This window comes from Antrostomus carolinensis, unplaced genomic scaffold (assembly GCF_000700745.2).
Source record: "Antrostomus carolinensis isolate BGI_N321 unplaced genomic scaffold, ASM70074v2 scaffold10480, whole genome shotgun sequence".
Classification (NCBI taxonomy): domain Eukaryota; kingdom Metazoa; phylum Chordata; class Aves; order Caprimulgiformes; family Caprimulgidae; genus Antrostomus; species Antrostomus carolinensis.
This window is the reverse complement of record NW_010286469.1, coordinates 90,373-104,823: the sequence shown is the minus strand read 5'-3', so window position 1 is coordinate 104,823 and position 14,451 is coordinate 90,373. Positions and strand designations below refer to the sequence as shown.

Sequence of the window (14,451 nt, the reverse complement as noted above, 5' to 3'; positions counted from 1 at the left end):
GGACTGCACTAGCTTATGGCCAGGGATGTGAGGAAAGCCATGGAAGCAGCCCCTGGCCCAAGTGAATGTCATTAGCATCCAAACAGCATCTGAGATCTATGCATACACCTTATCTCCCGTGGGGAGGCCTGAAGCCCCACCAAAGTCACTACTTTCTGAAGAGCGAGCTCTAACCCCTCTCATTTTTAGCAGCAGCTGCCAGCAGTAGTGCCATTTAGATGCCCACACAAGGCAAAGCTCAGTTACTTTCACAGTTCCTCCCTGAAAAACAGGGAAAACTTGCCATGTGCGTTTCTGAGCTAATCCCCAACTGAAAGCAAAACTTCGGTCTCAGTCGTGGTGGTGTTGTCTGGCACTCACCAGCCAGTCAGGATTACCCTGGGAGAATATCTTCTGGGACTGTGGGGCTCAGGCCTTCGTTTTGCTTCGCATTACAGGGTGTGCTGGCCATCGGGAAGAGCAGAGCACCCCGTGGGCTGCAGGTAGGGACCTGCTGTGAGTAGTTACTGTACCTATGGTTTGAGTCAGACAGTGACACTCACCTTGGGGACTCTGGTGTGATGTTGAGCCAGCAGCACATTTGAGTTTGGTTTGATTCCTCTCTGGCTCAAAATGGCTTTTGGTCCTCCTCTGCTTGCTCTCAGGGTGATGGCAGGGACCGTGTGCTGGGGGCATGTGGCCAAACAGGCTGCTAGAGGGGTTTGACGCTGGCAGAGAGGGTGGTAAAAGGGAAATCAGTGCTAGAAAGGAGAGGTTGAGGTGGTGGTACAGCCCCAGAGCCTCCCAGCAAGCACGTGGAGCACCATCCATGGCTGATGCACCACGAGACTAAGGCAAAGCATGTATCTGAGGGGCAAAATGCAGGAAGTGCAGCATGATGCTGCGTTTACTTTGTTCGGGTTTGACGCTGGCAGAGAGGGTGGTAAAAGGGAAATCAGTGCTAGAAAGGAGAGGTTGAGGTGGTGGTACAGCCCCAGAGCCTCCCAGCAAGCACGTGGAGCACCATCCATGGCTGATGCACCACGAGACTAAGGCAAAGCATGTATCTGAGGGGCAAAATGCAGGAAGTGCAGCATGATGCTGCGTTTACTTTGTTCCTGTGCTGTGATGTCTCCAAGGAGGTACCCGGTGCCCACTGGGACATTGGATAGAGATGGCCAGGAGCTGCTGAGCTGGAGTTTCTGGCTGTGCGGGTCACAGGGTGCTGTTGGTGAGCTGTGGTGGGGAGCACACTGAGGATCAGCCTCTGGAGAGACAGGGGAAAGTGGTCCGTGAAGGACGACCCTTGGCTAGGACATCCTATGTGTGGCTGGACGTCCTATGGGCTGGCTCTTGGTCTGCTGTGGGAGGCTACATGGAGGGCATATAGGTAGGGGATGGATGACCCACGTGCTGCTCGAAAGCAACCCTCATGGCAGAAAGTGACTTCTTGAAACTCACTTATTCGCATAGAAATGAGCAACAGAACAGAAAGATGTGGTGTAAAATACCAGAGCATATTTGTTTTAGTAACATCCCACTCAAGTGCTCTTTTTAAAGGACTTGATTAGTATTCAGAATCAAGAACTTAAAAAATCTATTATTGAGACCTTTTTAGCAACATTAGAGATAATGGGTGAAGCTCATTCTGAGTGTTACTCCTTTGGAATTACACCAGGGCTGGATTTGACCCCACGGCTGTTAATGCAGGGTGACAGAAAAATGAAGGAAAATTGCTAATGTGTTAAATAGACCCTGATTGATTGAAAGATTTTTTTCTTTCTTGTTTATTAGTGGCAAAATGGTGACATCGTTTCTTGCTGAAAATCAAGTGCTTTAGCACATTAGCATGAATGAAAAGGAACTTATTTAGGGAAGCAGCTAGAGTGAAATGCTACTGAGGAAAACCATGCAAGGCAGTCTGAATTAAACCGGTTCAAAACCTGACCATCTAGGTTTGTGAGGAGAGAAACAGGCCAGGGATTGGGTTCACCCTCCTGTGGAATAAATGTGGCCAGCAGTCCACTGACAGGGAGCAGAGGAGGTCAGGTTTTCAACACTGAAAAGATTCCCCCCCGAGGGGTGCCGGGCACTGGCCTTTCCCTCCTGCAGCTCCTGCAGAAGGAAACGATACAGCTTGCATTGCTTCAGAAGCGTTTCACCAGGAAACCTGGTTAAAACCTACTAGTTCGAAATGCATTTCATCTGAAATCTGTGGGGCATTAGTCAGAAACCAAAGGAAAGGTTTATGGACAGAAACCATGGCGCCTACATGATTTACCACTTCTGCTTCAGCTTCAACAACCTGTTCCCTGTAAAACACTTCTGCTGCATTGCTAGGGACAGGCAAATAAATGCAATTAAGGACAGTGAGGGTGGCATTTGTTTCACCTACCTCTAGCCATTTGCAGCGAAGCTGTCCAGCTCCATGAGACCCATCCTGAGCACCTCAAACTGCAGGCTGGACCACCCTGGCAGCCTCTTCCTTCATGCTGTTTTGAACGAACTTGGACAAACTCTTCACGAATCCACCCAGGAGTGCAGGGCTTTATTTTTTTCTGTGCTTTGCCACTGATTGCAGTGTAGCTTTGGGCAAGTTACTTAACCTTGCCTAAGACTTTGCTATTTCCCCTGTAAAGTGGGGTTAACAATGGCTATCTGTCACCCCTTGCTTTGAGATCCTTGGATGAAAAGTGTTGCAGAACCAGTAGGTATTAATGGTATCCTTTACATTCTTTTTCATTAGCTTGTGGCCTTTTGACACCCAGAAGAAGAAACGATGTATTTCTCCTTGAAAAATCTGCTCTTAGATTATTTCCACTGTGATCAAAAGTAGAGATATCAGAGTTTTCACAGGCAATCTCCCTTTCAGCCCAGTTTTGTAGACTCGGGCAGTTAAGAAAGTTACAGAAATGCTCGTCAGAAATTATTATCCAGAGTGTTTGTTATTTCTGTCAGAAAGTTATTTTAAATCCATATATATTTATGGATGTATATAAAATGAGGATTTCAAAAAAATTTTTTTTTTAAAAATCTGTTTCTCAAGCAGCTCAAGGCAGCTACCATGGCTCCAGCTGTTATTGATTTTATTGCAAGAAGTGTATCAAAAGATCTGCCATGGGTTGAGCCCCCAGCCCAGGAGCTCTGACAGTTCTCTCTGCTCAGGCCCTTCGGGACCACATCTCCCCACATGTTTCCCCAGGCCAGAAGGTCCCTGAGCTTTACCCAAGGGGTAGTCATAGCTCGTTGTTTTTTGGCATCAGTGCTCAAGCATTGGCTTCTCTGTCCTAGTGGAGTGAGGCTGATGCAAAAGGCAGGCAGACTTTTAACTGAAAAAGCAATTTAATTATTCTTTATTTAACTGAAGTCAGAAATGTTATATGCCTCTTCAAGTTTTTAGACTTTTTTTAAAGACACTTTAAAAAAAATTAAGCCAAAGCCTTCACAAAAGGAAACAAATTCTGTGCTTTGAGCGTCTCACAGACAGGGATAGGTGAGACAAATGAAGCTCCCATGATGGCTGGAGAACCCAGCTGTTAGGGACAGTTTGCATGAGATGAGGGGTGAGGGTACGTTTTGTGGCAGTGTCAGGGTTCAGTGCAAGGCAGCGTGGGCTGGCAGAGGAGTTTGGCTGGCTTTCATGCTTCAGAGATCTTTCAATGCTTAGTACAACACGGGCAGCAAACAGCCAGGACTATCTCCTGACGCTGCGCATCCCTATCAGATGCTGATAACTGAGGTATTTGTTTAATTGATGTACTTCTGCATGAGAGTCTGACTCAGACGGTGGGTCCTGCCACTGACTCAGCACGTGCTTGTGGGCTGGCAAACCCGAGTGCCAAAATCAATAGCACTGCATGTAACAGGCAGTGCTGACCCAGCTGCTGCCTCTTTAGGTTGTCAAAGTTTGTGTCATTTTGGGGCTGGAAGGGCAGGAAGGTGGTGTGACAAGCTCTCTGTACCCAGCACCCTCTTGGGCTTCTACAGCTCTCAGCAAAGTCGCTCGGGCATTCTCAGTTCTCAGGGAAGCAGCAAGGCCCCCTAAAATGAAGCTGAACTTTTGAAATGGTAGATGATGGCAGCAGGGAGAGGTCAGGGGCTGGGATTTTCATCCTGAAAGTGGGTACAATGATGGTGATGTGTATAACTGTTAAGGAGAAGCTTTGAGAACGTTGTTGTGAGATGGATGCTGAAAAGATGAAGCATTGTATACAGGCGTCTGGGGAAAAAAGGACGGTACCATGCCATAAAGCCATATAAATTAGAAATGGAGGTAAAATGTGGATTAGCTGGTGTTGGTTATGCCTGGGCTCCTCTGGACCAGAAGGGATTTGCTGTACCTGTAGCTCTTCCTATAACGTAGATGTTATAGGAACACTGGCTCAGTGTAACAAAGCAATTCAAGGGCTGTGTTGTGTCTGACAATTTCCCCACAGATCAGGCTCTCTAAGTGTTTCCACCTGGAAGCCTTTCTGCAGATGGTCTCTGACATGATAAAATGAGGCAAACCTGTATGGGTAAACCCTTATCAGCCTTGCTGCCTTTCTCTTTCTGGATCCTCCTATCTGCTGGATGTAATATTTTTCCATGAGGCTGGATGCTCCAACTGCATGGTGGTGACCCTGCCAGACATCAGACAACTGCTTTATGGGTGAGGCAAACTTTTTATCTTCCTAGAGAGGGTAAATAATCAGGAAGCATCCCCTGCTAGAATGAGAGGCAACCGATCCCCTTCCATATTTTTATGGGGGATGACTGACTCTTTTAAAACCCCTGAAATGTGTCCTCTTCTGAAGCCTGAAAGAAGAGAGATACTTTCTTGTTAGCCCTGGCCCCTTGCTGGTTTTTTTTGTTGTTGCTTTTGACACCTTTTCCTGCAGCAATTGTGGAGGTGGCTTTCAGTCAGGCTTTACCTCCTATACAGCCTTGCTGCGTTTTTAACTCTTACTTGTTATTAGGAAACCGATTTCAATTTTTAATAAAAGGTGACACTTAAAAACTGGTGCCATCAAAGCAGCTAATGGAAATTATAGTCGTGCAGGCATCCATTTTTTATACAAGCTAGGTTCAATTAGCCATGGGCAAACATAAAAAGGTTTGAGGGAGGACTGCCTTCAAGAAGAGCCTCCAAGTTTAGGTATTTGATTAAACCTTTTCCAACATATGTGAAACTCTGGGTAGTATGCAACAAGGTATGCTGCATGAAATATGCTATGGTGAGGTTTCCAGTGCTTGTTTTGATAGCCATATATGTATGCAGCACCAGAGCTGTATTCTTCAGAGCCCCCTGCCATTAAATCTCATCATTTTTCTAAAAGTAACTATGTGTTGATGCCTGATTAACTGAAATCTATACTTTTATTTTGATCAGGTATAAAGTGGAAAACTTTGATGGGAAAAAATGTTGAGATGTTCAGAAAGAATGGTTTGAAAGGGTGGCTGCACACCAGAGGTCTGTGTGATACCTGGTCAAGTGCTGATCTAGTCCTGGATACCTCTGTGCCTTAGCCCCCTGGCCTAGCTATAGCCTCAAGGGGAAGGAGGGAGGGAATCAGAGTTCCTGGCTGGATTATGTTTGTGCAAAAAGCCTAGTTAAGACTTGGACAGGGAGATTATTCAAAAAAGTTTCCTTGGCCTAGGTGACCTCATGACTATAGAGATGATGGCTTTCCATAGCTTCATAGTCACGGCCACATGTTAAACCACGAGTCGTGTTCACGTAGCACTCAACCATGCTACACTTCTCACGCTGCAAATTGCTGCTGGCTCTGGGTCCTTTTAATGGTTTTTCTTTTGTTCTCTCAGGTGTTTGATTGCACAGCACCATAGTTCTGACTTAACAGTGATGGACTGCTGCTGCAGCTCCTGGCTTTGAAAGTGATGGTAGCCTTGGCAGTGCTTTGCCGAGGGAATGAAATTTCACCATAGCACAAGTGACCGTTTTTCATTGCTGAACAACTTACCTAAGCAGCAAAGATCATTACAGAATAATATGGTTTCATTTGGTTATGAATGTTCTTGCAGGGTTTTGATTACTTTACAGAATTTAAAAGATATTTGTGTATCTGTCATGGTTTGAAGGGACCTGTGGTAAAGACATCTTTATTTCATTCTGTAGGTGGGGCAGGAATGGTCAGTTATTGTGGGGTTTTATGGCTGTTAAGAGAATGATTTCCTAGATGATGATAGACTTTGCCTACAACCACAATAGACATGTTAATCATTATTATTACAGCTATTATTTCTGGAAGCAATTTATATGCAACTAGACTGTCCTTAAATCTAACGAGAAACCTATAAGAGGAAAAATCATTAGGGTGCAATACCTCTATGTGGCAGACTGGCTTCTTTTACATGTGGTAGTGAGACCTAGGCTGACCCAAGGCTGATGAAAGCTAGCAGTGAAAGCTGCCTGTAGCACCCACTTTCATTGCCATTTCCTCAAACCTCATAAAGCAAATGAGGATCAGTGTCTGCAACAGTCTGTACAGACGTCTGGCATCAGAGATGATCCTGGTTCATAATGGCAAAGGCAACGGGAACATTTTCTTTCTTGCATCAAAGTTTGCGTCCAGTCGGATTGTTAAATTGTGGATAACGTGGCTTCCTTAAATGCGTGGAGAGGAGCTAAGCCTTGCCATACCTGATAAGACGGGTGAGCCATCAAGCCAAGTAATGCCTCTAAGAGTCAGTCAGAGACTTCAGAGATAGCTACAAGAGATGATTTCTTTACTCTTGTCCCTACAAACAGAAAGATCCATAGTGTCTTGAAGTGAGCAACTATGAAATCGTTTGTCCATAATGGATATTTCTTCCTAATTCTGTTAATAGTATTTCCCCTGAAGTTTGAGAGTTTACATTCTTATTAAAAAGGAAGAGTCCACCTGTAGATTTCAGCAATGCTGTGTGGCATTCACTGCCTACATTTGAGAGGTATTGTCCTCCAACATGTTTTGCTTTCTGCCCCTAAAGGTTGTTGCAGGAGGTTCTTGCTAACAAGCCCCTATGTAAAGAGCAGATGAGCTACACTATATCTTCGTGAGTGTTTGCAGCATCTGTCTTGTGGTGAGGCATAGACCCAAGATGCTCCTTTCAATCAGGTTTTTGCCTCCTTTCTTCATGTCTTCATGGATGTTTCCAACTCTCCCACTTTACCAGCCTCATGTGTCAGGGTTTCCAAGATCCTCTGGGTGTGAAGCACTTTGTGGGAGAAAAACACCTATTTTACAGCAATACTCAGGCTAAAATTGTAACAATAACAAAAGAGAAAACAGTTTCACAAATATACAAGGGAGAGATGCAGACAGATTAGAGAAATCTGTGGGTTTGAAATCTGTCAAAATAAAGCAAACCATATTACTATGTCAGTGTGCAAAAGTGATGAATGCAAACCACAGTGGAAATTTGTGCCCTAAGTGTTCATATTTCCCCCAGTTCTGTACATGACATAACCATCTTCATCACTACCACGGGGTGTCCTTGTGCTGCTTGTACACCTTGTTCTTAGTCCTCGCAGGATTGAACATGAGTGAGCTGCAGCGATGTGAGGACAGGGAGAGCAGCTCCCTTGTCCTGAGCCTCATGGTCCTCACTGGGTGGCAATGTCTGTGGGCTTTGTCCCAACACCCTTCTGCATTGTCATGTGTTTGTTCATGTTGGAGACGAGGAGCCTGTTTTTGTCACCTGTGAGACTTTTCAGAACTGTAAGTTTAATGGGAGGGACAGGGTTGGCTAGTGCAGGAGGGTGCTGGCACCGTGCTGGGCAGGATGTCAGCCTGCCGTGCTTCGGTGGCAGCTGGAGCTCTTCAGCACAGTGAGATTGGCTAAAGTAAAGCTGGTGGTGAGGGATTTTGGGTACACAAAGCTTGAGATCAATCTTCTTTACTGCTTGAGTTCTGGTTCTGGATCAAGAAATGTAAAGGCACACTCCTTGCAAGTGCAGAATGTGCGTTGCGGTAGAGTTGCAGTCTTGCTGTCGAACCACCTATTTCACAGCTGTGTGTGAGGCTCCAAGCTGTGAGGAACACCCACTCATGCTAGCCTGTGTGCACCTACAGGGAGAGTTGGTTTGCCAAAGTCCTGAAGAGCCAGAGACTGCTCGCTAGATCTCTGTGGGTGCAGGGATCCTCCCAGGCAGATCAACCCACTACTAAATGCAGTTGGGATCAGGTCTTGTTCCTGCTGAAATCTATAGGATCTTAATTCAGTTCTCACAGCAACAGGCTTTAGCCCTCCTTGGGGTGGGGGCAACCCAGAAAATGTCTACTCCTATTTTGATTGTGATTTTTTAAAAAATCAATTCTTAAGCCACTTTTCAGCCCTGAGATGTTCCTGTCCAATGGAAGGAGTGTGTACTGCTTCCTGTTGAAAATAGTATTGAAACTTTTCTAGAGCATAAACTTTAAGTTTTTCAGCCACCTCTGGTAAAGAGCTGTTTTCCCTGGATTGTGAACTGGGGGATTTCACATGGTATGCCCTAACCAAAATTAAATCTGTACCCTCCCTAAATACATCTGTATCACATTCAGGTCTTTTTCTAGACAGTACTTTTCTAAATTTAAATTCTTCTCTTGGATAACCTTTCACATCACTACCTATTCCACAAACAGTATGTTACTCTATCTGGAAAATTTTGAAATACGGGATCTTGAAATAAACTTGAGTTGAGATTTACTCAGCATAAACATGTATATTTCTAGATTTGCAGGTAACAGTGACAAGAGCTGATCTAATTAACTGCTATTCTGGAGCTCTTATAGAATCTATTTTATTTGTAAGAAATGCATATCGATTGGTGGCAAGCAAGTGCTAAAGCAAGTTCAATTGCACTTTATGTTGTGTATTTAGTCAATAAGGCGTAGGGAATGTATGGTACATGCTGGGGTATTGCAATGGCTATCGAAGAAGTAGGACGCAGCCTTGCCTAATGCTACTTAGCAATTAGTATCAGCAGCATCCATAACGTGCCTGCTGTAATGCGGCTGTCTGAGCCACTTAGCAGGTCCTAAAGAATATTTACCAGAGGATTTTTGTAATTATTCTATTATGCTTCACAGGTATAATTCAAAACTGATCTATTAGTAATGTATAAAATAGAAGCATAAAGCTGTTTTCTGTACAAATGTTCCACACTTCGGTTTGCTGCAATGAGTGAATTTACCTTTAAAGAACCAAAATGTAAAACATATAAGGGTCAAAATTCTCAGCAACGTTATTTTTTTACCATCATTTACAAAAATACACATCTCTGGTTTAAAAAAAAAAAAAAAAAAGTTGATATACTGTTACAAAAGAAATCCTTAAGCCTTCTGAAATATCCTGGACAAGACTTGCCAGAATCCAGAACCAGTGTAATCTTTTATAAATACCTCTCTACAAATGTGGCTCTTCAAGTATCCCTGAGTGTATTATTTAAATCCCAGAGGAACTTCAGAAAGTGCGTGCAGGAATGGAAATCCTTTTAAACTATAGTCTTTTGTATGGGAAGCTTTCTGAAGAGGGAGGTCTGATCCTGCCGCATTGAAAGCTGGCAGGGTTTTTGCAGAAGTTGCATGAGGCACTTGATGGTAAAGTGAAAATTCCACCATTGGGGTCTGGCTCTTCCCTCAGAAATTAATGCACTTCTGTCGGCTTTCTCTGGGAAAACAGGAATGGGAGAGCAGGCACAGTCCCATGATGTCTCACTGGAGAGACCTGGAGGAAAATCTGGCCCTAGGTTCATGCAACTGGAAATGCCCACTAGTGTAGCTGAAGCAAAGCAAATTTGATTTATTGCTCATAACAAGATCCTTCAGCACCCGATCCTGAAAATACTTAGGTCAAGCTTTGACGTGAGCAGCCCCTTTGACTTCACATGAATTTGGGGATGTAACGTTAAGCCAGTGTATTTAAGAGGGTTTTTTTTTTTTAGTTCTCAGTGCAAGTTCTTTCCTTCAGCCACTACTGCCACTGGGGGAGTTTATCATTTGGATATTACTAGAGATATGATCTCCTTAAGATTTAAGTTTTATGGGCATGTTAATTGAATTAAAAGATTAATATATAGTACAAGGGACCAAGGACATAGGCGATTAATCCTGAGAAATAAAACATGGTTGAGTCACATAGAAGCATTATAGGGCAAAAAAAAATCCCAGCACTGAAGGACCTCTGACAAGAAAGGTTGTTTTTTTTCCCCTGACAACCCTGTCAGCTATGGCTGTCAACAATAAAAAGAAGAAAACAAATAAATTGGAGGCTGTGTGTAAGTCATAGGACCAGAATATAAATATACATGACAGGGAAAGGAGTAAATAATACTGACGCTTTCTTTAGAAATGTTCTCAGGCAATACTTCCTATTCATGCCCTACTGCAATGACATGAAATAAAACTTTGTGGGGAAAAAGTGTTATTAATCACACAGGTTCTTGAGGGACATGACTATCCATGCGTTGAGAGGCACTCTTCCTTTACAGGGCTGCTGTCTAGTGTCTTACACCAACAATGCACATATAAAAAAAAGTTTGGTATTTTATTAATCAGATCATAAAATAGATGTGTTTAACCATTGCTGCCTGAAAGGACAGTTATGCATTTTTCACTCCAGGTTGAGCAGCTCCCCATGGAGTTGGAAGTCTGGCTGTGAACAGCACTGCTGCAGTAGGGACAGGGCAATGAAGGAGCCCAGCACTGCAGCAGGCATCTCGATGGCATGGTCCCACCCCTGAGCAAAGGCAACACGCACACAAGTGTGGCCTGAGAAGGCAAATCCCACTGCTCTGGGAAAGCAGAAAGCCTCAAATTCACAAGAAGCCCTCAAAACCCCTGACATAAAATGAAGGGGGAAGAAAATACAGTAGTCACTGCAGTCACGGGGCATTTATTAGCTATAATTTGTAACTAGAATGCTCTTAACAAGGAGGCCAAGGCTTGCTCTCAGCCCCATGTAAAGACAAGTCTTAGCACCTTTGCGAGCATGCTGGCTGATCTTGGCTAAGGTCCCCTCTAAGGCTCATCAAACCTGGGCCTTTTTTAAAGGTGTGAAACAAAGTGGCATTTAAAAACACATGCATGCCATCAGCTCACCTGTTTTTCCAAGGCAATCCAAACACATGTGGATTCCTCCAAGCATAGCTCCAGTCACCAACAATGCCTTCTCCTTCTGCAGGCACAATCAGGACTCATCTCGTTCCCTGATCCAGCCCCAGAAGCCCCACAGTGGCACAGGGAGCCCTCCTGGTACCTGGGGACCCAGCTCCTCTTGTCCTGGTGGTGGAGAAGCTGCCAAAAAGCAGCAGTCAGGTTGCAGAGCTGCATGTCCTGTGTCCTCCTGTGAGGTCTGCTCACTGGTCCTCCAAAAACTGTGTGAGAGGAAGGTGTTTGACTGGAGTGCTTAGCACCATGGAGGCGGTCAGAAAATACTGCTTAAAAAAATGAAATTATATTTATTGGGCTAGCCCCTCAGAGCAGGATCTTCCTTCCTTACGTGACTGGAAAATGCCTGCTGGTGAATATCTGCTCCTGCAAATAAATCTCAATCTTCAGAATTAATAATGAACACAGCTAAATGAATGATAAAGTGCATAAATACTTTTCTATTACTGTTAACCATCAGCAATTACTGCCCCAGGGCTAAAATGCAGGCTCAGGTTGCAGAGGAGATGTCTTCTTTGGTAAGGTGTCCACTCTAGGAGAGGTTGAAAACCTCTGCTATGAAGTGTGCCGCTTCTTACCTAGCGGCAGGTATGGTTACTGATTTACTACCTGTACTGGTGACATAAAAACCCTGTCTGCATCCAGTGTAGGATGGTCCTTTTTGGGGCTTGCAAGCCCAACTTGATAAGCCTTCTGCTCCTTTTTGATAGTTAGTCACATGGACAAAAACTTGAAATGCATGCTGGAGGCTATTGCTAGGCTGTGTCTTTGTGGGTCTGATTCAAAAAAGTCCCTCTGAGAAAGTTTTTTGTGCCTCGGTGTCTGTAAAGTGAAGGTTAAAGCTCTTCCCTCCTCACAAGTGCATCCACACATACGAGGCTCTTGCACGCATGACTGTAGCCCCTACTCAAATGCCTTGACTTACACGCTGCTCGTGGTCCTGCCAACAAAGAAGGGTGTTTTGCCTTGAAAAAATGTTATTTTTGTGGGTTTAAAAAATTTTGACACACTTTAAATCTCTTCCCTTGCAGGTCTGCGTGGTGTCCTTAGTGGGATTTGTTATGCTTTGTATTTCCTACCAACCTGATGAGAAGACGTGTGTGCAGTTCACAGTAAAGGTATCTTGAGGTTTTTTAAATTTCTTTTTCTTCTCATGTCATTAAACACAATCAGAAAAGTTGATACTGGGGATATTTTTAAGCCCACATGAAAAGAAGTGAAAATGCACCTGAAATGCAAGAATGGCTTTCTGGTATTTTCCAAGCAGCTAAGGAAGAAACTGTAGTCTGTAGAGGGGAAACTCTAATAACAAATATTTGAAAACAGAGCAAGATACCTTTTTATTTGCCGTATTTTAAGAGAGATTCAGATCAACAGAGCTGGAATAATTTGGGAAGTGTTCAGTGAAAGATTGGGGGTTACTGATTAAGTAGAGACATTCATAGAGAGCTGGGTAAGAAGCAGCGTGGGATAAAATGAGTCCACTTAAATCTAGTTTTAATTTTTAATGTGATCTAAGAAGCATCTCAGCATCTTCCTGATGCTGTTTCATTCCTCACCATGAAATAAGAAACTGCATAGGCACAGGCAAATTAAAAAGGGAGGCTGGAAATCTTCACCTGACCTCCTCCGTGGTCAGGGAGAGGGAGGCACTGTACGCGGTGCCTTGTGTCAGGGTCGGGCATTAGCACACATGGGAAAGCATTAGCAAACCACGGGCATAAGTACTCTTCCACGTAGCAAATTCCCATCCAAGCATTGCAAGAGAGGTGCAAAAACCATGCACCATGCCCTGCCTTCGGTCCCCAAAACTGTCCTTTGTTGACACGGGTAAACAGCCAGAAAAGAAAGGCTGAGAACACTTGTTCCAGATGGGACACTTTTAACACCATTTTTTTTTCTGGGCTGTTTTTTGTTATTATTGTAATTTTCAAGGCTCTTAATATTTTGCAGACACATAATAACCAAGAAAAATACCGAAGCAAGCAACACAAAATAACAGTGATTATTAACTGAGAAAGGCAGAAGGAAATCAAGTGCAAGAAACAGCTTTTCAAAACCTGGCATTTATCCTGCCTTAGAAATTAGACCTCGGTGTGTCTTTTGTGCCTCCCTTGAGCTTCTCTCATACTTACATAAAGAAAGGGAGAAGAACAACAATTGTTTCTGCCTTTTGATTGCCTTTACATTCTCTCCCTGTCACCTTTACACCCTCAAGTAAGTGTTATGGCTGCCCTGGGAGCTGCTGGGCTGGGTGGGAGCTGCCACGCCAGGCTTTTTATTGCCTGCCCTGCAGCATTAAATTGGACTTGGCATCCAAGTAGGAAGGGAGTCATCCTTCGTGGTGGGAATAGCATGTCGGGCTGGGCAGCTCAAATGTTTCTGCCACCCTTAGCAACACCACCCACCCTGGCAGAGATGAACTTGAGCCATCGCTCCTGCAAGGAAATAAACGTTTTTAAAGGTGATGTAAAATAGGTTATTCCTCATCACCTGGCACAATTAGAGCCAAAGTCTCCCTTGAAAGACTTCTGGTTCAGTCAATAGCCCATGGACTGTTGCCTCCTCAAAGCACCCTCCTCCCCAGAATCTACCTTCTCGGTCTTTCCTGTTGCAGCATGCCACAAAACTCAAATCGTTTGGAGGCTGTTCACCTCTCCTGTCCCACATCCCCACCGGGAGCAACGCTATCCCACAGTACCTCCCCTTCTCACTACCTGTTCCAACAATGCCTCTCATCCTCGCTGCCTGCCCCAATGAACAGCTTCTGGCTGCAGAAGCTTTAAACAAAGTAGGTGCTAAAAATCTCCTCCAGGGCTTTGATCACACAGGACTCATCTAAATCTCCAGTATCACTTCTCAGATCTTCAAATGTCAATGTCTGTCTCTGAACAAAAAAAATAATCATTAGCTGCTCTGTGACAAGGCTGAGGATGCAAAATTACAATCATAAGACAAAGCTGAGCAACTTGGATCATTGTCTCCTCCTCAGGGGCCTGATGCTTTGTCCAGCACCAGTTGGGTTCAGTCCTACCTGCCCTGACTGCCCTCCTGAAGACTTGCTCCCCAGCCCAGACCCTGCCTTCTTGCTGGAGGCTGGTGCCCACTGAGGCTGCTGAAGACTATCCTATAAGGAAATCTTGGTTGGGCTTCCCTGGAGTGCAGTAAGCACCCTGGGATCCCTTGCATATCCCAAGGGTCACTTTGGGAGGAGGACCACACACACACAGATTTTAGTCTGGAAGATTTTAGTCAACCCACAAGGTGACCCCATGACCGCTGCAAATGACTGCCTCAGGGTGGGAAATGGGAGAAGAGCCATGAAGCCCTCTTTCCC

The 14,451-nt window shown here is 44.5% G+C and overlaps 1 protein-coding gene across 1 annotated transcript in view; it reads left to right on the top strand.

Annotated features, from left to right (window-relative positions):
* SSPN (sarcospan) overlaps window positions 1–14,451 on the top strand; it is a 20,079-nt gene that overhangs the window by 2,015 nt on the left and 3,613 nt on the right. The window contains 1 exon segment of the mRNA XM_010171488.1: window positions 12,146–12,232. Within this exon segment, the coding sequence (XP_010169790.1) occupies window positions 12,146–12,232 (87 nt within the window).